General features: G+C 36.5%; 1 protein-coding gene across 1 annotated transcript in view; it reads right to left on the bottom strand.

Annotated features, from left to right (window-relative positions):
- Positions 1-4,032: 4,032 nt before the first annotated feature.
- LOC126373303 (transmembrane protein 151B-like) overlaps positions 4,033-24,037 on the bottom strand; it is a 78,969-nt gene continuing 58,964 nt past the window's right edge. Inside the window, exons 2-8 of the mRNA XM_050019407.1 lie at positions 22,659-22,807; positions 19,177-19,380; positions 16,587-16,671; positions 9,137-9,302; positions 7,521-7,644; positions 6,881-7,001; positions 4,033-6,805 (exon numbers count right to left, since the gene is read on the bottom strand). Of these exons, the coding sequence (XP_049875364.1) occupies positions 5,903-6,805; positions 6,881-7,001; positions 7,521-7,644; positions 9,137-9,302; positions 16,587-16,671; positions 19,177-19,380; positions 22,659-22,807 (1,752 nt within the window). The 3' untranslated portion in view covers positions 4,033-5,902. The remainder of the gene's footprint in view (positions 6,806-6,880; positions 7,002-7,520; positions 7,645-9,136; positions 9,303-16,586; positions 16,672-19,176; positions 19,381-22,658; positions 22,808-24,037) is intronic.

Raw genomic sequence — 24,037 nt, 5'->3', positions numbered from 1 at the left:
ATCTGTGAAAGATCATCAAAAGTTTTGGTTGGTTGTGAGTTCTGAAGGTTAAAAAACATCTTTATTAAATAGGTATAAAAAGTAGGTACTTACATTTTTTACAAAAATACAGGAAAAAGTATGTTTATGGTGTTTCATCGTTTTTCCCGAGGGTCGAGGCCAAAATACGCAACCCATGTTCGACATTGCCCCCGTACTGTATTGTTAAAAAATATTTTTTATTTGTCAATCCAATATTCATCATAATTGTGAAACGATTGCCTGTTACGATAAACATTTACTTCCACGTTTATTCTTGATCAAGATCATCTTGAAAGGTAATACGTACTTACATAAACATAGACCTGAGGTTTTGCGTTGGATAAACATAATAATATTCTAAACAAGCTCTATACACAAACAATACAACGAAAAAACAATATTTTTGGAGTAACATCTCGTACTTACTCGTAGCATTAAGTAAGGGTTGGGGCCTTTTTTAAGCTGACATTATGATTATATTAGGTGACTTCGCAATTCCATAACAATTTTATGTTTGTACCTGTTTTAATAAATTACACCATTTTAATACATGTTACAAAATGTAGCATGCATTTAAAGTAAGTGTGTGTGTGATTGTGTATTCACGTGTGTATGTGAAAATCAAAATCCTTTTACTTTCACTTTCTTCCTACTCTTTCTCTATTTTTCCCTATGTCAATTTCACACGTTCGCGCGTCCAGTTTGTACCACGGTTTGTGCCTTGTGCACCACATAAATCATTGCGCGGTGGTACATTGCTTTGCACTCGAGTAGGTATGATAAATAAGCACACATTTTATCTTCATTTCTACGTATAATGGAAAGCCAATGTTGCAATAAAGGACGACATTGTTGTCATTTTATTAGAGAAATATACACATATGTAAAATTTAGTAGTAAGATAGAAGCCGTCATATTGTTCCATATCCCTATGGAAATAGCGGAGGTCCGTGTTGCTCTATGTATATACGTAGTAAACTATTTTAACAAACTGATACGTGGTTAAATATTAAAAAAGATAAATAAACTATATATACATACACAGATATATACCTAGTTATATATGTTTAAGTACTTACCGTAACCGAAACCGGTCCATTACGAGCTCTATCTTACTAGGAATATAGTTAAATCTTCCTTTATTAACTAAGTATTCCGAGAATGATAAGCAGCATCTTTGTTTTTGTATTCGTCGCCAGACGCACTATTTTCATTAAAGCGGAAATTAGCCGCATTTACCTTATTTTAAATAAGGCGTAGGAAAGCCACGAAGGGTCGAACATCCTTTTTGGCAGTCAGTTAAAAAGGTTCTTTATTCATACGACAGCCAGTATACTACATAACAAAGCTTTGTTTTTATTTCCTGTTTGTTTTAAACTTGCATCTGCGCAATGTGGCCTCATAAACTATTCAGTGTCTCGTTGGCGTTGTCGGCCACACAAGATTTTCATGTAAATAGACCAGAGAATTGAAACGAGGTTCACTGTGTTAAAACGCGTTGTCTCGTTGTGTTCTGCTTTGGGGCTCAGCACTGAATTCATAACGACTTACTTACCTATGGTACCCTAGTGTCCGTGGTTGAGCGTTCACGATCCGGAGATCCCAGGTTTGAGTCCCAATGGGGACATACCACATAAATCAGTTTGAGACCCCGGTTTGGTTAAGACATTACAAGCTGATCACCCGATTGTTCGAAAGTAAGTTGATCCATGCTTTGGAATTCATGTTAAGCTGTAGGTACCGGTTACTACTTAGCTACTTACTGATTTGTAAACGTTTGGAATGTATCATGAGCATATCCGACACGAACTTAAATTAGCGGCACGCTATGATGGCACTAGCAGCCGTTTGTCTCTTTAGCAAGTTTTGTATTAATTAATACGTTAAAGAAGCATATAGTTGTACATTAGTGTGCTCATGAAGTTAAGAATTAATTTATAACTTTACTGCCGGAGCTAATTGCTGTACATTATTTTAAAACGATCATCACAGCGTGGCGTAGTTATGCGGATTTTTTGGTAGCAACCTATGTATACTGGGTTAGCTGAGATTGTTTGGTGTCACTATTATAGCATAAAATCGCGCACTCTTCTTTTACCTTTTTTAATATTCTTCTCATCAGTCACCAGAAAGGACGTAGATATTGAAGGGTATATTTCACCTCGCTGCATAGATACGTAAATATCAGCGCCAAAATATACAACAACAAAAGTGATGTCGAAACTTTAAATGAGTTTTATTTGTACGAATTAATTTCAGTCAGAACTGTTTGTATTATTCGATTATATCAAACATTTGTAAGTAAGCAATCAAGTTTTAAGTGAAAACAAATATAGACTTTAACGTAGTTTATTGAAAATAATAAACATCTCTTGTTCATCGACAATTTACAATCGAAAATATTTTGTTTTCAGCGTAACTACATAATATACCATATTTTACATTACAATGTTGCTTATAGACAACATTAAAAAGCGTGGTATAACTTATGTTTAGTACTTATACCAATATCTACAAGTAAGTTTCACAGTTTGTGTATAATATAACATACAGGGTGTCAAGATACGTAATTATGTAACAATTATTGTTATCATCGTCTGTACGTATATATACCCATTACTGGGTACAAGCATGTTTGAAAACACGTTACAACTTACAAGGCCCGATATTTGGTGCTTTCATCAATTTGCTGCCAGCCATTTTAAGCAAATCTTCGTTCCACCGAGCCTCTGTCCCCGCTATAACGCGACAGACATATCACACGACGTTTATTTATGTAGACAGCGATGCTGAGAGACTAGCTGAGTTGCAAAATGTTCCTATTGTATAACCCGCGCAAATAGAAACGTCTTACAGGTACGGAATGTCCTTTAAGAAAGGTGTTTATATAGTTCAGGCGGGTTATACGTAAGCGAGTGTATAAATTTTCCTTCTGTGCAGCTATTGAGTCTCGAAGCCCACGTTATTTGATGCGTCGCGCACTACGGCGTAACCCATGCAGCCGATTGAATTTGTATACTACAAACTAAAGAATGATTACATTAATTTCAGAAATAAATGTATTTAATGTTTACTTTATTCTTGACACTCTGCACATAAATCATGCTTATCTAGCATTTGTGCTAAAATGTTGCACTGCATTGTGCACATGTGAAGTCAAATATAACCCCGTCCTATTGTTACTGCAAACACCCGGATAAATGCTACTGTTATAATTGTTATGATCTCTGTAGCCTATGTAAACATAAGTAATGGTGATTACTACACAACTGCACATTTCATTAGTTAATAATGGAGTAACAAAATAAATTTAAAATTAGCTTGTAAACAAATTCATATTATGTAAAAATAATAATAAAATATTAATATATTTATTTACTTTAGTATTTTGTTTCCTATATAATATCAATAATAATGTGGAATGTTCTATTTAGAATAATATTTAATATTATATTCAATTTTAGTATTACCATTTTACGGTAACTTTGAAAATAGGATATCATAGCATCGCCCGTTTGTTGGGTCGCAAAATTGGGTCAACAGAAATAAAAGTTGGTATCTCTGTGAGGTCAGGAAATGTATAAATCAAATAAGATTAGGGAAGGTGGGTCAGTTTCTTGCATCTAAAATGGTCTGGTCGAATGGTAGAGCCAACTGTGTTAGTGAAAATGCACTTAAGATAAATTTAATAATAACCCTGACACCAGGGTTGATGGGGTTGGTAATCCAACTCACTACCCACACGATAGAAGAAGAAGAGAATAACTTATTGCAAGTCCGAAATCAAAAGAATCATACGTTGTATAGCCTGCACATTAAGTATTATTCAGTTGTTTGCAGTAACAACTCATAACTCAATTTATACAAGTACTTATTTATCTTTCATTATCTAAATAAGCATTAAGTATTTCATTGGCACTTCAAACAATAATTACTTATAATGCAACTTTTTATTTACAAGCTTTTTAAAATATATTGTGGAAACTTGATAAGAAAATAGGTTCAATAAATAATTATGAGTAAGTAATTGTAATATAATAAAATTCAATTCAATTCACAGGTAGATAATTAATAATGTTCTGTTATTCAAATATTAAGTAAGTAGATTAATTGGTTCCTCGAATATTCAATTATAATTGAACCTCATGCGTCATCTAGCCAAAATATCCTAAATTATGTTAATATCACTTTGGAAAAATTACAATATAATTGTGGTACGTAATTTTTAATCACAAATTCATTTTCAACGAAACGTCGGCAACGAAAATTCATAAGTAAAATATTTAAGATTTATTTTTTATTCGTTTTGCGTATTATGGATCTTTTTAATTTCATTTAGATTTCTCTTCGGAAGTTCATATTATTCCCAATTTTACAATATAATTCTTGATGTTTTATTAAATGAAGCTTTATATTTTCGTTGCCAAACCGTTTCTAACTGTCTTAGGCTTCCTAAAGAAACGCCGCATTTTCTTAATCACGAACAATAAAGTATACAATATACATTCGGTTTATGAGTATAACCTTAGTTTACACATTTTTCAGCCAATATACAAAATCTACTTGTCCACTTGGATGTATCTATAAATAAATAGCAACTTCCAAAATGTGAGTAAAACTTACGTAATACTTATCAGTGTAATCGGCCCCTAAGACATCAATATTACTTACTTACGAGTGCACCATTATTTATGACGTCATAAAAATATTGTTCCTCATAAATTGACAAAATGTCGAGTGAGGGACGATATTATTACGACACGATGCCTAAAGCTATTACAACAACGATACAAGGCACTGCCTTATACCACATTTAATTTGAGACAAGCCTCCGCTGTTAGAATGGCACCTAACAAAAAATATTGACAATAAAAACTACAAAGTTCTAAATATAATCACGGAAATACAAAAATACCAGCCTTTTTAATATAATTTTAAAATAAATGCTGAATGAATTCCACGTTCTGTAAATCGTTTTATGCTGACGAAATTGACGTCTATCCATACATAAATTTCTTACAGACCAGTTCCTTACTGCCACAGAAGAAATACAAAATGTATTGTATCGATTGTAACATCGGTAACCACAACTGACAGCGGAGACAAACCTTTTATTATTATAACTGTAACAACAAGCAAGTTATTTTATTTTTACAACTCTGTGGTAGAAATGACTGTCGTTTATTTTATTAAGTAAAGAGGAATACGGCCATGGACCGGATAACAACCGGAATGAAACAACCACGTCAGGTACAGAAATAACGCAGTGGAAAAATGTTTACGAGCTACCTGTAATTTAAGAGTTGCGTATGTCGGATGAGCATGAAGTATTTAATTTATAGCTGCCGTGATAGAGGACCAAATGTCTCATAAATATAGAACTTCATTCGCACTTGAGTTATTTCAACAGAAGCGTATAATAATTTCACAATATTCATTATTACGTTAATTATATCATAAGGTTATTATTTTATTACATATCTGTTTCCATTTAATTTCGCAATAAAATTTAAGTGGTTTGATAGCTGGAATATTCGCTTCAGGAATTTATTTTATTGAAAATATATTAAGAGTATGTTATTTATTTAGCACAACATTATAAGTTCTTGTTTATGTAGAGACGGATTATTTTATACCATTAAGAGAGTATCATAAAGCAACGTCTATTTCAATTTCATATTATCTACCAATTTTACGTACAAACCTATCGAATACTAGTAATTGCGCAAGCTCTTTCGATTTTTCAAATTTTCCAATTCCAAAAGCGATACCTACTTACGCTATCTCACTGTATAAATAGTGGCCTCCATTTTCACACGAAGACAACATCCTATAATTTATTGCACCATAAAAAGTCAATTATATGAGAAACACTAAAACGCTATAGTGGTGTTTCATCCCCAGGCTCACTGTACGGTAGCCTCACTACTTTGGCTCCGGATAGTACTCCTACTCCTTCCAGGCACGACCTTCTATTCGCGAGAACATCTCTCAAGAATGCCCTTCTAGGACCTGCTAAATCAGTACCGGTAATGGACCTCGTGAGTTTTCTCAAAGCAGGCAGCTTCAAAGCCTCCTCGTAGGAAGGAGGCTCGTCAGTCGGTGTGGTCTGCGCTCGACCACCGAATGGATCTCTAGAACACGTCGGTGACAATTCCCTGGAATAATATAGTGTGTTCTCCCCATTCCGTCTACCTTCAGTTTCTGGCATGGGCTCGTAGTTGACGGCGTTGGACGCTCTGAAGTCTTCGAGGATTTGTCTGGCACTTCTGGTGGTTGTGAGCACTCCCGCCCAGGACCGCCTGTTCTGCTGTTTCGCTTCATTGGACCGCTCGTTCCCTGAGATGTTGTAGCTGGAGTGCGTGCTGGCTATTGTGACTCTCGGCCTTCGAGTGGGTTCGTCGAACGAGTTCGCTTTCATAGTCGGCCTATTAAGTCTAGTCTCAGATTCAATAGCTACTACTACTCCGCTATTGGATTGATTTTCTACAGGATCTTCTCTAACAGCGGCGTCGATGCGCATCGCTTCTGAGTAGGAGGGCACTAAGGCACAGTTTCCTCGAATTGCTGCGAACAGCTCGAGGCTATCTACAGTGGAGGCGTGGGAAAGGGGAAGAGTGCGGGTTGGACGGGGCGCAGAACACATTACGGCACTTTGCTCATCAGCGAGAGCCCAGGCATAGTTGTTCGTCTGAACTGGAGGCATAGTATCGGACAGGTGAGTGTCTAAATCTAGTTGACGACTCGGATCTAATTCGTAGTTTGTGCCGAATATCTTCGTTATCTGTAACAATAAATAACGCTTAGTTCAGCAATACTCATAATCGTGAGGCGACGTAGGTAATTAAAGTTTACTAACCGTGTAATGAACGTAGGCTGTGTTACATTCAATGACGATGCGAAGCGGCCAAGAGAGGAGTAGACAGGAGAGCGTCCAGAAGAGCAATTGGGATGAGTACCACGGGCAGCGGTCGGTATCTCTGGAAACGTGGAACTCGTTAGCAACTCCTCTTTTTTGTATAAAAAAAAACCGGTGAAATAACATCCGTGTTAACTATATTTTCTATATTTTTATGCTTATGTTTATATTTACATGGATTTTTATCCGTACACATGAAACTCGAGATTTATAACATACCATAAACAGTCTATATACATCCCACTGCTGGGCCCATGCCTCCCCTTAATCAACCGAAGAGAATATGAAGTACCGAATACTCCACCAGTGATCTTACTTTTTCGGACAATCAGGTGCTTCAAGCCTGCAATAACCTTAAATATAAAGGACAGTCTCAAAGTGATTTCGACAATGTCTCCATCCGGAATCTAACCCGAACCTCTACATCGTGAGTCTAACGCTCTAACCACTAGACCACGGAGGCTGTCGTTGCAAAATCCAACAATGATTATATCAGGTTGACTACTTCTTGATAACTTCGCAAGAAGAAGATAGGGAGTAAGTATGCTATATAATTCTTAAAATAAAAGTAAAAATGTACCTGTAAGCTACCATGTACTCCTTAAAAGAACTAACGCCAATTAAATCCAGACCCTCGCGCATTTCCATGAAGTCGTCAAATCTTTCATGCTCCGCAAAAAACCTCGATCTTTGATCTTCAAATTCTGAAACAATAATTTGAGTGTATTCCGGAACTTCCTCTATCACGTATTATTAAACTCCGTCTTTGTATTTATGCCGCATTCTTCCGAAATAGCAATAAATGTTTTCGCAGAAAAATAAAGTTATTTCGCATCCAATTTGGCTGCTCGTAAACCTGGTTTGTTATGTTTCGACTCTCATGCCTTTTAATAGCTTCAGACAGAATAAAAAGTATTCCGGTTGTCTGAAGATATAACTAGCTGCATATGGAGTCAATTTAAACTATATGTATAATTATATTTGTTATAACAACAACAGTAGTGGTAGGCGAATCAAACTAAATATATTTTTCGTTGTGATAAATAAAACGAATCCAAAAAAATAAATAAATGAAAAATGAAAATATAATCATGTATGGTTATTTATTATTAATATTATTTCTAGCATTCACCATTGATACCCCTGCAGGGCAAAGGCATCTCTCCCTTTCTCTCATAATATTAGTTCAACCTCTTTTAAATCAATGTACACGTATAAGGAAAAATAAAACTGTTTACGAAGTTACTTTTCGGTGAAATTATGAACATAACTTAAACTCAAACTGTAATCAAATAATCAGCCACCATGAAGAAGAAGAATTTCACCATTTTCAACTAACTAAACTCTATTTAAGTCAAAGTAAAGTTCAAAACTATTTACCCCAAGTTTTACCTAAGAAATAGGAGTTTGCTTAAAAGGTTTTTCGGTAACTTAGAGAGTTGTAACTACGGAATTTGTAACGCAGAAAAACTTTATACTTACTTATAAAAGTAACCAAAGGTATAAAAAACACTTTTATAATGTAGTAATATAACCGTCTACTTCTGTTCTCTATTAGAAACTTAAAAAGATAAAAATAAATCATTTAAAAGATAATGGAATTCATATTTCAAACAAACTAAATAAAATTTTTAATTATACGTTTGATTGATAATAAAATAGAATTCATTTGAATATGGGTTTCAATGACATTTATCCAATTAACTGGCTGCGATCCAAAAAAGTCCGAACAAGGAAAACAAATCAATTGTATTTTCAACCGAGGATTTTTGTGTTTGATATGATTTCTTTCTTTGTTACCATTGAACTCTATATTTATATAGTTATGATACGTAGCAAATACGTAGCTTTATGCTTTTTTGTTTTTATTTGTATTATTACTTACAAACTGTTAAATAAATGTAAGTATACAGACCTTCTCATCAAGCCTTTCTAACTAGACTATTCGAGACTTAAAAAAATACTTGTTAGCAATATAGACTCTGATTTCTATTGTTTTCGTGGTAAAAAAAACATAAACTATATTTTTTATTTTTTTATATTCTAATAGTTTTTGTTTGCGTATGTAAGTAAATTCTTTATATCCACATAATGCATTAAACTGTGAATATTTTAAGATATTAGGACAGGGTTTTTTCTGTTGAAACTGAAGCCTAAACTACTCTGTGTGTGTATTAAACTTAAAGTACTGCTTACCACTGGCAGCTTCAATGTTAGCGAAGGCAAACCCCTTGCTGAAGCGGACTTTCGTGATGGGCGTCTTGGAGTCCAGCACCAGGTTTCTGGACGCGTCACGTTGGCCGCAGCACGCATGCGCGAACGACGTGCTAGCACTGTGTGTGTTCACGCGCTCGTAATACACCTGGGGAGGACAGAAAAGAGATTAGAAAAAAAAAACAAAATCTCCGATATGATATTTCACTAGGTCTAAAATGAGAAATAAAATCAGTCTGAGATGATCAAAAATCGACTTTTGGAATTTTAATTACGAATTAAGTACCTAACAACGAGCACGATGCTGCCGGTTGTATTGATGACGTCGCCCGGATAGTATTTAAACAAATTCAATAGAAAACAATAGGGTCGACTTTTCGTACAAGTATTACACACACAATTGACAATCAATCAATACAGATGGACAACCGATATAGTTCACCGTCTATCACATACAGGTAGTGTTAGTGACATCGTAACGAATACTGAGGGGGATAATTCAGACCATGATTCTGAGTTAATATCCAGTGGATTTTTCTGTCGCAAAATTCATGATTTTTTTAATATAATAAATATTTTCAATTCTATACTTTTTCGATGGAAAATTCCACTGAGAATAATGAGCTGAATCATCCCTCTAAGAATTCGCTACGATGGTGTTACTTACACCCCATACAAGCAGGTATGGGTGTTAGTGACCCCCACGAATATTAAGGGGATGATTCAGACCATGATTCTGAGCTGATATCAAGTGAAATTTTCCGGAAAATTCATGAATAGTTTAGTGTGTTTTTTAATTATTTTCAGTTCCATATTTTTGCGACGGAAAATTCCACGTGATGTCAACTCAGAAACATGGTCTGAATCGTTTTCATATATAACAATTAATTAATTAATAGCTCGGTGAAACATGTTTACTTGGTTCATCGTGTGATATCTATCTGTGCTAATATATGTCTAGTGTAACCTCACTTTTTATTATGTGCTCAAAAAACAAGAAACTTTGAATTATCAAGTTACCCGTGCTGCGATCACATCCATTATTTTAACTTTTCCAAACAAAACTATGGAGTTAAAAAAACTCTTCGGAAACAAAGTAGTTTAAGTTAGAGAAAAGCTACAGTTAAAGGGTAGCTTGTCTGTCGGTTTTTTTATAGGATACACTTCGGTGAGTGTGCTCAAGAACTTCACGAGGTAATTCCACCCACTCTATTCCATCTACGGATAACTAGACGTCGGCAGGTATTTATCATCGGCATCCTTATGTTGTGGACATAGCACGTAACGTTTTGCCTCTTCCTTTTTGATGCGAACAGCAAAGGACTGGAACTGTCTGCCGTCATCTGTTTTTTCCAACTCATTATAATCTGGGAGTCTTCAGGGCTAGAGTGAATAGGCATTTGCTAGGTAAGCGTGATCCACCCTAGACAACGTCGTCTCTTACCATTAGGTGAGATACGGCCTCTGTGGTCCAGTGGTTGAGCGTTGGACTCACAATCCGGAGGCCCCGGGTTCGAATCCCGGTGGGGACATATCACAAAATTCACTTTGTGATCCCTAGTTTGGTTAGGACATTACAGGCTGATCACCTGATTGTCCGAAAGTAAGATGATCCGTGCTTCGGAAGGCACGTTAAGCCGTTGGTCCCGGTTACTACTTACTGATGTAAGTAAGTAGTCGTTAAATGAGCCATGTCAGGGGCCTTTGGCGGCTCAATAGTAACCCTGACACCAGGGTTGATGAGGCTAGTATTCCACCTCACAACCCACACGATAAGAAGAAGATTAGGTGAGATTGTGGTCAAACGCGAGCCTATATTATTATTAAAAAAAGCATCACCTCGAAAGTTACGGAATTACTGAGGTAGAGTGGGATGGTAGAATCTAGCATACAATAATTAACGTGACTAAAGACGACCCTTATTATTATGTACCTACTTACTTCTTCTCGTGCCTACCTCCGCGTGCAATAGCTAGAAGACTGTAGCTCACTAGGACACCATAGACACCAACGAAATGTATGCAGTTGTATAAATGGAAATTACTCTTAAGCATCTTTGAAAATTAGGTACTCTATCGGTTAGCCCGGTGCGTGACTTTGCTGACTCCAAAATCTAAATCCGCTCTGTCGTTAACCATGATCATGATAGCAAAAACACACAAAACTATCTTTCATTACGTAAGAAATACCAAGGCATTTACGTACTTTTAAAAACGATATGGTGGGTGGTATAACCTGACTCTGTTTTCTACACTTGCACATTTAGCACTAACCTATCCAATTTTCCTCATGATTTATGAGATATACGGAGGGGCCTGACGTCATAAAGATCTTCACGCTATACGCAAATACCATCCACGACTACTGGATGAAGGGGCAGAAGAAAAAAAGAAGTACTCCACTAGCAGACGGGGAAAATGCTATTAGGATGATGATGATATTGGCGTCAAAGTAGATACTTTGGTGACCCCCTGACCTTTTTGACCTTTGGTATATTCTTTATTTTATACCACACCCCGGACACTTTATACAAAACATCTCGTTTTAGACAGATACTACACATTGACGTGACTGTGTGTGTGACTTCTGAGGCCCATACGATTCAAGACTAAAGTAAGACCGAGGGGGGTGAGATAAACCTATCTCAGCCGCTGGTGGGGAGCGGAGAGTTGCTGTTCTAAACGTAGTGTTATTCCTTATTCTAAGCTTATATATAACCTTCTACGTAGTCCTAAGCCCATTTACACTAGTAAAAATGAGGGGCTAAATACAGTGATGTCCTATTGACCCTTCTAAAAAGGTTTGCAGGCCTCCTTACATAATTAGACAAGGATGGACACAATTTGTCCTGACATTTGCGTTCCCTTAATTTGTACAAAGCCAAGTTGTTTTAGGATAAGTGATAAATGACAAACAGTTGGAAAGTATGGTCTGGTTTCTAACTATGTTAAGATGATAAATTACTGAGGTAATTGTTTGGTAAGATTCGTTAATATGTTTCTTGCCTCAAGGATCTTCAAAATATCTAGAATAATTGATAAACTTCTAATGCATGCAGCTTGAAATGGTACACGGGATCAGGTACTTATTTTCAAACATGCATGATGGAAAATGCCTTGTTTACCCAAAATTGCATTGCAAGGCATATGAAGAAAAGAAAATTATGTTTCATAAGCGGATTACGGACTCATATTAGTCAATTTTAAAACAACAAGTCTGTAATGATAAAATTCCTTCCTGTGTAAATGGTGTAATTTTAACAGATGATGGGCTAATAACCTAGCATCCTTGCAGCCAAGACGAGCAAAGCGAAGCGCAAGGGCAGGCACTACCTACCTTTTCTCGAAACTTTTCGCCGATTTTTTGATCCTTAAACTAACAGCATGCTATGATGGCTGTTTTGACATAGGTAATAAAGTAAAGCAATTCTCTCGAAACTTGATGAACACAATAAAGGACAGCTATATGCTCCTTTAACGTCGATATTAATTAATACGAGACTTGATGAGCGTGACAGACGGCAAAACGGCTATAAAGCGTGCCGCTACTTTAACTTAGGGCAAACGACCAAAAGTAATAATTTCTTTTACGCTTTATAGGTTTGCCCACTTAAGAAGGGATCGTAAGAGAGCCGCACAGGTAAGCTGCCGAAACTATTATTACATCCGCCTCTTCCTTTTCCTTCTTAATCAACATTTTTTTTAAAACTTTCAATAAGTACGTCACGTATAATAAAACAAATAAGTTATTGAATGTAAAAATGTGAATAATATCAAAATGGACAATTTAGTTTTTTAACGTAATAAGAATTTATTGTGCGAAGAGACGTGTATTAGCTGAGTTTTAAGAACACAATAATATAGAGAATGACGACGAAGCGAAATAGATTAGGCTTTAAACGTCACCGAAACAATTTTTCTGTTGAATATAGATCTATAAAAATAATGTGATGGGACCTTTAGCGGCTCAATTATAACCCTGAGACCAGGTTGATGAGGTTGGTAATCCACCTCTTAACCTACACGATAGAAGAGAGGAAGCGATGATGATAACTTCAATCGTCTGCATGCAATCCCATTCCTATATTATAGACTCAATGTTATAGACAATAATAAATATCATCAAATACCACGTTTTAGTGAAATTAAGTCCAATATATTTGAATACTTTTTTACAATTTATAATTCAGCTTGGTTTTTTTTAATTAAAAACTAAAATGTCCATTTTCTTGTTAATGTGACGCACTAAATGAAGAATTAAAAAGAAACATTGTTGCGGCTAAAAGAAGAGGCGTAAGTAATTAATAGTATAGGTAGCTTACCTGCGTGTCTCTCCCAAATAATCCCGAATGATGTGGATAGACCTATGAAAATATAAAACGATCTTACAACCACTTTTTTTTAAATAAGTGCTGTATACGCTACTTATGCTCCTATTATTTGGAGCGCCTAGTCTCCGCTAGTGATTAAAACATTAATTACCTTGCATGTTTTTATTATTTATGTTCGTGCTGTTAGTTTTATTTTAATTTTTATAAAACTGTAGTGTTTATAAGGCGTTTTAAAGTAATAAAGAGGATAAAAAACTAGACGCTCAAATATAGGCGGCAGCACTGTTGAGTGTTCCTAAATTTTGACAGTTCTCCGTACTGTCCTGCTAACTAAAGTAACTAAACTAACTAAATATTGGTAATAAATTCCTATAAAATATGCATGTAGTGTATCCTGTCTGATAGATGAGTTGCGAAAAAGAAAAGCAACCATCAGTTGAAAAAAGGTAGTTTTGATTGAAAATAAGTTTTTCTAAGTTTTCTTCTTTACGATTTTTAGGGAATAAATATAACACTATGATTTTGCAGTTTAACGCTAAAATATTTTACTAAATGTTCAAAATTGCCCTACAAAGTCAATTAAATACATTAGTCGTGGGTAATTTATTTTTTATAAAATGGCAACTCAGGGTGAGATGACGTCAGCGCACCTAACCTTGAAATGTTAGCTGTCACTTTTGAGTATAACTTGTTATGTTGTACCATGGTTGTATCTCTGACTTACCTTCTAATTTCTTAATGTCGTGATCTTATCGTGGCGGTATTTTACTGTACTTGTAAAGTAAAGGTAAAATTGTATCAAGCATTGATTAAAGATGGCGAAAGGGAAAATAGGTATAAGAATAAGGTAAGATTACAAATAACGACTCATTTCACCTACGGCTTAAAAGACTTTGGCTATAAGTAAAAGTAGAGCAGATTGATTGCAGATTAGATATGAGAATAGGGCTGTATTGTATTGGCGGGTAAGCCACGAAAATATATTACCGTCACGATCATAATACTACTGAATTTATTACACAAGTTATTGGGATCAGACTTTATTTGTAATTTATTGCATAGCCAATTTATTAGGGTAAGTGTGATTGCAAATGAAATTGTCAAACCATTGGAAGACAAGTTAAATCACTTTGTGGTCCCTATTTTGGTTAAGACATTACATACTGTTCACCTGATTGTCCGAAAGTAAGATAATCCGTGCTTACTGATGTAAGTTAGTAGTCGGTACATGAGTCATGTCAGGAGCATTTGGCGGCTCAATCAATAGTAACCCTGACACCAGGATTGATGGGGTTTGTAAACTACCTCACAACTCACATGATATAAAAAGAAGTAACTAACAAATCGCAAACTTAGGTGACTATGGCAATATTAGTAAATTGCATAAATAATAATATAAATGGGTGAAATATTGAAAAATTTCGGTGACGCCATTTTTGATTTTCGCGGTAATTCATTAGGTTTTCTTTTTGTCGTATTAACTCTTTACTTCTTTCTTTTTGCTTTCTTTTTTGTTCTTTGTGAATACCTTATTTAATTAAAATTTGTAGCCAACACTTTAAAAGACACACAAAATGTGCCACCGAAATGACGTACAGAGGCACTTTACGGAACCCACATCACTAGTCTACCCGTGTTCTAAGACTGGCATACAAAATTCTCGTTTCATCATAGTTATTAGCTGCTTTGTCTTGTGTACCTGGAAGGCATTGTACTCTATCCAGCATTGTACTAGCACCAGCTAATGTGAAACGAGCCTGTCTCCTATACATCTTACAGGAACGTTTTTCTTTTTACCAAACGATTTTTTCCGTACATGTTGACGTTACATAACATATTCTTCTATTAGGGTTATGAGGTGGATGGAGCAGCCAAAGACCCCTGACATGACACATATAACGACTACGAACTTACATCAGGAAGTAGTACCCGGGACTTGACGTGCATTCCGAAGCGCGGATCATATTTCTATCGGACAATAGGGTCATCAGCCTGTAATGTCCTAACCAAACCAGGGCTCACAAAGTGATTTTTGTGATATGTCCCCACCGGGATTCGAACCGGGACTTCCGGATTATGAGCCCAACGCTCAGCCATTTGACCACGAAGGCCGCATAATGCTGAAGAAATAGCACACTTTACTTTGCACAAGGTTTTTCTTATAATATGGGCAACCACAAAAATAGGGATTTTGTTAAAACATAGGGGATGAAAGAGATTCTACGCATACGAAGGCAAGTAAGAATGATGAAATGTACCTTTCAAAAAATATTTCTGGCAAAATGACCCATGCCCCACAAAGTTCCTTTCGCAAATTATGCCCATGTCGCAGGATTTAGAATAGTCATTTTATTTTTAGTGTAAAGAATAACATAACATCACGCCTTTATCCTCGAAGGGGTAGGAAGAAGTATATAGTCTCCACTCCTCGCCAGCTATTTAAGTCCCATGTAATAGGGGACGATCTCATTGCCATTGACCGGGCACAAATCCTGAAAACCACGAGAAGTCAATTATCTAAGATCCAAGCATGAATTCAATCTCATAAAGCCGGATTCTGTGGTTTAGAGATTAGAACCAGGGACACTATGATGTAAGCCGCGCGTCCTCCTACCAGGGGTACCACGCCACGGATTTCAGGACACAGATCCAGTGAAAAAGACGCACGAACATTTTTATATAGATTTTATACTTTTTGATAATTATATACAATCTCCTTAGTTTATAAGAATTTCTGTTTTATTCTTCTACATGGTATGATTGTCTTTTGTTTCTTCTCTTCCATTTTCGCTGTCACCAAGATCGGTCGTCGAGTTTTTAAGTTATTTTACTTTTGCTTTTCTTTAATGTATTTATTTTTTTCTTAGGTATATATATTTTATAGGGCTCTATAGCCATCGGCGGCGCTGCGGGAACCCGTAGACTCACAAGTGCTGCAACAATCATCTACGATAGATGCTGTGGCCAATGATGATGATGATATATATTTTTAGTAAAAGGGATATTCCTTTAGTTTTTCTTTTTATTTCCGCGCACCCGCTGCCGAACATTTACATCCAGTATATTCAGCAACGAAAATAAGTAGGTAAAGCAGTAACCAACCTGCGTGGTGGTGTAAGCGTCTCCGTTGCGGTACCTCGTAACTTGCCGCTTGCGTCGGACGTAGTGGTAGCATATCGCCTTCCACCTGCAGCAAATCACACCTTTAGTTGCATTACTAGTATCCTCCAACAGTTCTCAGTACTGCGTATACAAGAATACAATTACAATTTCGTACAGAACACAATAAGGCCCCAATTCCTGCAAACACCACCTAATTTTATTTTAAGTTTTACCTGTCATTTTCTTATCCGCCGAAAATGAAATGGACGGATGATTGACAACGGTGAATTTTAAAATGAATGAGGTAATTAATGAATAACCCGGGCGAATAATAAATGTGTGCTATTAAATTAATTCTGTCGGATTATTGGCCAATGTAAAATTTTAAAAGGGTTGTTTTCTGCCTGATATTAACGCGTGTGGTATATATTTTATGCCTGTAGATTATCCGTTCTGTCCCTTTTCGGCGGATAAGAAAATTACAGGTATAACTTAAAATAAAATTAGACTATGTAAGTATACTAACAAATTGCTTGTTTATCTTAGGGCTGCTACTATTTCTGAGGCATTACGTAACGGAAATAGCGTTGCATAAGTATTCCAAATAACTTTTGTGAAAGAAACTTGGAAGAAGAACAGCGATAAAATAAACTATTATTCCTTCTTTACTTGTGTTACTTCCTATTGGAGATGTCTTTCTAAGAACATCTCGTTCGATCGTTTAGTACGATCTACTCTAAATCGTCGAGCGTGTATGAAACGATTGATGAATATGAGGAAGTAAACGTGTGTCAGGATCGAAGCAAATTGAATTTCATAATCACTGCCTGCCCCGGTGGGAAATAGGCGTGATTTTATGTATGTATGATTGTATTACTTGTATTACCCTGCACGTTTAACAAAAAATATTGTATTGTTACACAGTACAAAACGCTCCCTACGTTAAAATCAAGAAGAGACAATTTCATTTTTCAATTCACCGTAGAAATAATGTTTGTGATATCTTAAATTATAAAAGCAATTTGAAAATATTATTGAAGATTATACATTTTTACTTTAATCGTATTACAACCAGGACTGTGAGGGGAGGAGGATAAAAACAACACAACAAGGAAATTCCCTCCAATCGAGGTATTAGAGAAAATAGATTCCGTAACATTTTATATTTCTTTGCCGACCGTAATAACCCTTCACTTCACTTTAACCCTTTTTATCGTGTATTTTTCCTTCAAAATTGCTTTATCGAAACACAATTAACTCAGGTCGTTTTAGATCCTCCATTTCTTTTATAGACATATCTATAGATATATTTCTATTCCATGACAGTCATCAAGTGACAAATTAACAATCTCAAATTACGGTTTATTTTGTTTATAAAGACACTACGAGAGAGTGTAGAGGGTACACTAGCGTCTTTCGAGCGTCGTCGTCAGCCCAGCGACCGCGCAACGTCGACGCCGCGGCGACGTGACGACGGCATGCGCCAGCGCTGGCCGGCTGCCGATCGCCGAGCGTACGCGGCGCAGGCGTCGCGTAGCCGCAGCGCCCGCGCCAGTTCAACGTTTTTTACGAACAAGTATAATTCACAACACAATCAATTGTAATAGTTCGTCAAATATTCGTTTTGTCATCCGTAAATAATCTTTTAATTTTGTATTTTTTGGGGTCTCTTAGTACTTAGACGTCTATCAGTCAGCGCTCCGTGTTCGTCAAGTGGCATTTCCATGGTGGGTCCAAATTAGTGGGATGGGAGATATCAAATAGGTACCAAATGAAAAATTGATGTTCACTGTTGTACTTCAGTAGGTAAAGTTACTTGCTAAGATTTACGAAATCTAAACTCAACACGTTAACATTCAACTTTCAAAAGTTAAGGAAAGTTAGCGTAGAAATACATATACATATCGAATTCCTTGACTCAGGGTATACACGTACGCGTATCTGAAATTGAATAATCTTGACTTTGTTACCTATTACAAACGAAAAAGTAGGTAAGTAATAACTATTGAGAGTTTCTTTTTATAAGTTAATTAAAGAAAACTACGTCAACATACAACATCACACTTCGACTTTCTAACTTTGTCTTTGATTCAAGTGAACAAGAAAAATTGCTTGCAAAAAGTATACCTATTACATTTCTCTATTCTCTATTCAAGTTAATTATCGTCCTATCCTAGTGACGTCAACGATTTAATTTAATTGAAAGATCAACTTTGGATGTTGTTAATTAAATAAATGTTCAAAGAGCAAATTCGATTTCTGTGAGAAAGAACAGAAGCGTTAAATTACTTAACTCGTTTTGGCATTGAACATTTTAGAGTGATTAAGGTGATGTAAGACTCCGCCCGCGCCAATTCGTATCCGGCGCCGACTTCACCCCCTCTGGGTCTTACCTTAGTCTTAAATGACCGAAAGCCACTAAAGACTAAGTCGCGTTTATACTTACTTACGCATTATATGGCACAAGGTAAGAATGAGATTATTGTATGAAGTATCCAGGGTTTGGTAAAGGTAACGCCTGATTGTCCCGATATTGCGGCCAAACGTAAACCTCTCTTATCAACAAAATCTAAGGAAATATTTTGCTTACCAAACTCTCGGCGTGGCGTTCCTCATGGCGTGTACCCTGGCACTGACAGCAGCGACGTCCACTCGTCTCGCCAGCTGTATCCTCGCTGTACTGTGGTAGCATTCCACCAGGTACACCAGATATAACAGCAATACGAATGCGATGGGAATGTACGCGTAACCGACGTCGCATGGTGACTCGCGCACTGTCCGCTTTATAGGGTACCTGAGGGAGACAAACCTATTTGGCGTTATAATGCTTTCTAAATAACTGTGATCGATATGTTTATTTATTTATTTGTACACAATAAAACAGACACAAGGAACATACAAAGAAAACAGATAGCACATGTAAGCTTATCTTTAAACAAAGAGATGTGATGAGATGTTTATTATTAAAGTGAATAATTCTTGAGTAGATTATGCAGTCGCGTCAGGAAAGTTACTTATATCGACATATGTCAGTCCGGTGTGTATGATAATGAGGGTTTTGTTGTTTATTAGTTGGTTTGTTGTGTTGGAAGGGATGTTTGTGTAATTATTATAGACTGATGTAAAACATTACATTATTCTTTTCTTTAATTACGTTATAAATACAAATGTTTATACTAACAAATACTGCTACTGGTAGTTATAAAAATATTGTATTACATAAAAAAACTTCTACATTATAACTTTTTATATTTTAATATTCTGAAGTTTTGAAACCGAAAGAAATTGGAGTAACAATTTGTTGTAAATTTAAAACACTCTCTGGTGAACAAAACCCAAATGTATATAGAATTTATCAACAAAGGATAAGGGCCTAGAAATGAGCTTTATCATCTTTAATGCACAGGGTAAACTGTGTGTATAGCAGTACGGATGACAAGGGACCCTTGCCGCTCGCAAATTGATATTTGATGGTTTGTTGGGCTTAATAAAGCTGTGTTGAGGAACTGGAAATCCCTTCCTTTCAACTATAGCCTGTGACACAGCGTACATTAATCTCTTGTTTCTGTGCGCGAACAAAAACTGCTGCCAGAAGCATACCTATTGTTGCTGCAAATTCTACTTTTCGGGGCACGCCGCCATTCATCGCAAGACGAACTAAGTACCCACATCGAGCCGAGCTTTCTATTAGGCAGACGTAATAGGGTGATTAGGCGTATTGGTAATTTAGCGCACAAATCAAGGTATTTATAATATATCTTTTTGGGGTCGAAATACAAAACGATACGATGACCAAATTGGAGATGTCCTTAGAAAAGATTTAATACAATCTTCTCTGAACCGGCGTGCGTGTATGAAGCGATTGATGAATGTGGAGGAAGCAAGAGAAGTGTGTCAGGATCGAAGCAAATGGAATTCTATAGTCTCTGCTTACCCCGGTGGGAAATAGGCGTGAGTTTATGTATGGGGTCGAAATATTGTAAGTCGCGCGGCTCTATAAATACATAAATATAGTGTCATGTATAAACACGCCCACGTCATCCTACACGATCGTTTGTCAACCTTATCCATTTCCACCGCTAACCTTAGCATGATAGTATCCGTTTCTAGTTTCCACTTTGTATAAAAGCAGAAAATAAATGATGTGTCCTATCATTGACAATGCAAAACTTTGTTAGTGTCACATTTATCTAGAAGTTGAATAGGTACCTAAATAAATGTATTGGTTATATAATGTGAGAGATTCCCAATGGGATTCGAAATAGATACACAAAATATATTCATTTGATAACCCTGTGACCTGACAAGGATAATTTCCAAATGCTCGGCTTCCTCAGGGATTCAAACCCACGATCTTATTTTAGCCCAGCGACAGGCAAGGCCGAACAGGAAATCATAAATGCTGCCATAGTTAAACTTTTATAAGTTTGAAGTTATATTTTGTATTATTATATTGTTATTTATGTAATAAAGATAAATAAATTTGACACGAGTTGTTTACGTCCCTAGTAGGAGTGGTAAGCTAACGTAAAATAAATTGTGTACAACAAATTTTATTACAACTTTTTTCTCGCGTTTATATAGACAATTCTAGTCCCTTCTATCGCGTGGGTTGTGAGGTGAATTACTAACTATTCTAGTTGGGATTGCGGATTTGATTTGCAGATTCCGAGGCTTTGCTGTTGAGTTTCTATTATTTCTTCTTCACCTTGCGAAATGAAGTAGAATAAAAATAACTGCACAGTTGACATTCAACATGTTTGTCCGTTGCGTTGCACAACTGATTTTAAATTTAGAAATTCAATGACCTTTTAGTAATTTGCGCTACGCTCACTGCGCGAGTATAAATAAGATATCAATTGATCCTGAGCTATTAAGTCACTATTATACTGCTATTAAAAGCTTCCGAATAAAAGTAAAAGAACACTTTTACAAATCCCAATGCGGTGTTTTAACATATTAATCTAACAAGTAATTTTAAAATAATAATCACAGTAATACCTAATAAAATATTTATCTGAGATACCTGTTTATATATCTTCCACTACATACTAAATACTGTCATATAAGAATACAAACATACACGAATACTTACCTATTATTTTATTTAGTTTTTTTATTAAAAATATATTTTTACTTTTCAGCACATTCATTTAAAATATGTACTTACTTAATTAGAAAATTACAAAATGTGCCTAGACTTTGCGTCCATTTTTTGTTTAACGTGTTACCTGATTATCTTACCGGTTTCAACTGAAAACCAGCGTCATAGTCTAGGCTATGGCATTATGCTGAGGTGGAACCGTTTCGGCATACATTCATAACTGTATTATTATATGTTAATTATGTTAAAACAATAAATATGTCGAATAAATATTTTTTTCTTTTCTTTCTTTCTTTCTTTCATTATTCTGTAGTAAGCTGGCTTGCTTCTCAAACCGGTGATTTAATAGAAACCTCGGTGAGGTGTGGTTACTTAGTTCATCTTGCATTTGATGTACCTCGTGACTTCCCCATTGGGATACAGTCGTGAGTCGTGAGCTTAAGTCATATATGTTATATTGATTCAGTGACCTTTAGTAAGTTGCGCTACGCTCACTGCCTAAGTCGAAAAGATTCTTATCTAATGACCTCCTAATTTCATAGATAACAGACATTATCTTTGTTTTTGGGTAGAAATGATGACTCTTTTTACTACACCCAGGCACAAGAACATCTTCCACTCATTATTATTCTGATCAAAATAAACAGAAGCAATATAGATATCAATTGTACTGTTTTCATGTGTTATGTCTGATTGTTGAAATTTTAGTTCTGTGCAATAAAGTATATTTGATTTGATTTGATTTGATTTGACCAACTATTCATAACGTGATCCAAATATTAGGCAACAATTATTTTTATAAGATGCTTCTGCCATTACATTATATTTTTGAATAGTTCTGTACTTACCTGGACAATGAGAAAAGAGGTAATTACAACACCATCTATATTGTTTTTGGGGAATGTAGCCTGGAATGTCCCTCATTTCTTTGAAAGATTTACAAATGAGGGCTGTAAAGTGGTACTCACGTGTTGAGGTCGATAAGCTCGCGGTCGATCTCGGCGGTGTTGCACCAGGCGACGGAGCCAAGGCAGCCCGCGATCATCAGGGTGAGCAGGAAGCACTTCCAGTTACCCTCACGCCGCAGCACACCGCCGAGGCTCTGTTGGCGCGGACGCTGCCACAAGGGAATGAGGTTAGAGTTTATTGGTTAGAGAGAATAACATAGCATCACGCCTAGGTAGAGCGTAAACCGCTGGAGTCAAACGTACGAAATTTCAAGTAGTTAATGTGTATCCTGTTGGCAACATCAAAGTACTGTAATATTTTTGCTATGGCAATATTTCAGGACTTACGCCACGGACTTTGCCGACGAGGCATGTTTTCTTATTTCTCGCTAACTTATATGTGAATAATTTCCTAGTTTTTAATTTAATACAGTCCACTTAACATCTCTAAGAGTTTTTATTTACCGGAGCAACCATCGTCTCCAACATGGCCCTTATCTGCTCGAACCGACCAAGAGACATTGTGTTCTTTCTAAAATACGTAAATACACACGCTCACGCTTATTTCCCGTTGGGGTAGGCAGAAGTGTATAGTATGTACAATACAGTCTCTCCTCGCCAGCTATGTTTAAGTCTCATGTAATAGGGGGCGAGCCTCTTGCCATTACATAAACACACATAAATGCCTATATACGTCCCACTGCTGGGCACAGGCCTCCCCTCAATCAACCGGAGGGGGGGGGGGGCAGGCCTCCTCCAACCCGCAGTGGAGCAGCGTGGTGGAGTATGCTCCATACCCCCTCCTCTTGCCATTAACCGGGCACAAATCCTGGAAACCACGTGATATCAATTATCTATGATCCAAACATGAATTCAAACACACACAGTGCTAGAATTCGAACCCGTGACACTACGATGTAAGTAACGCGTTCTCCGAACGGGCTATTGGATTCATCATCATCACCAGCCCATTAACGTCCCCACTGCTGGGGCACGGGCCTTCCCTATGGATGGATAGGGAGATCGGGCCTTAAACCACCACGCGGGCCCAGTGCGGATTGGTGGTTATTAACGACTGCTAATGCAGCCGGGACCAACGGCTTAACGTGCCTTCCGAAGCACGGAGTAGCTCGAGATGAAAACTTTTTGTGGTCACCCATCCTATGACCGGCCTCTGCGAAAGTTACTTTACTTCAACAATCGCAGATCGAGCGTGTTTACCGCTGCGCCACCGAGCTCCTCAAAGAGCTATTGGATTACCGGCATTAAATAAATTTAAACTGAAAGAATTAAACCAGTTGAAATTTTGTTCAATGAAAGTATTGCTATTCTCCGAAGCGCCTCTTGATATTTAATATAAGAGCCCATTTTGCCTCCTTGTGAAATTGCTTGTCTATTAT

Source organism: Pectinophora gossypiella, chromosome 15, assembly GCF_024362695.1.
Source record: "Pectinophora gossypiella chromosome 15, ilPecGoss1.1, whole genome shotgun sequence".
Taxonomy (NCBI): Eukaryota; Metazoa; Arthropoda; class Insecta; order Lepidoptera; family Gelechiidae; genus Pectinophora; species Pectinophora gossypiella.
The sequence above is the reverse complement of the archived record's forward strand: the minus strand, read 5'-3'. Positions and strand labels throughout refer to the sequence as shown.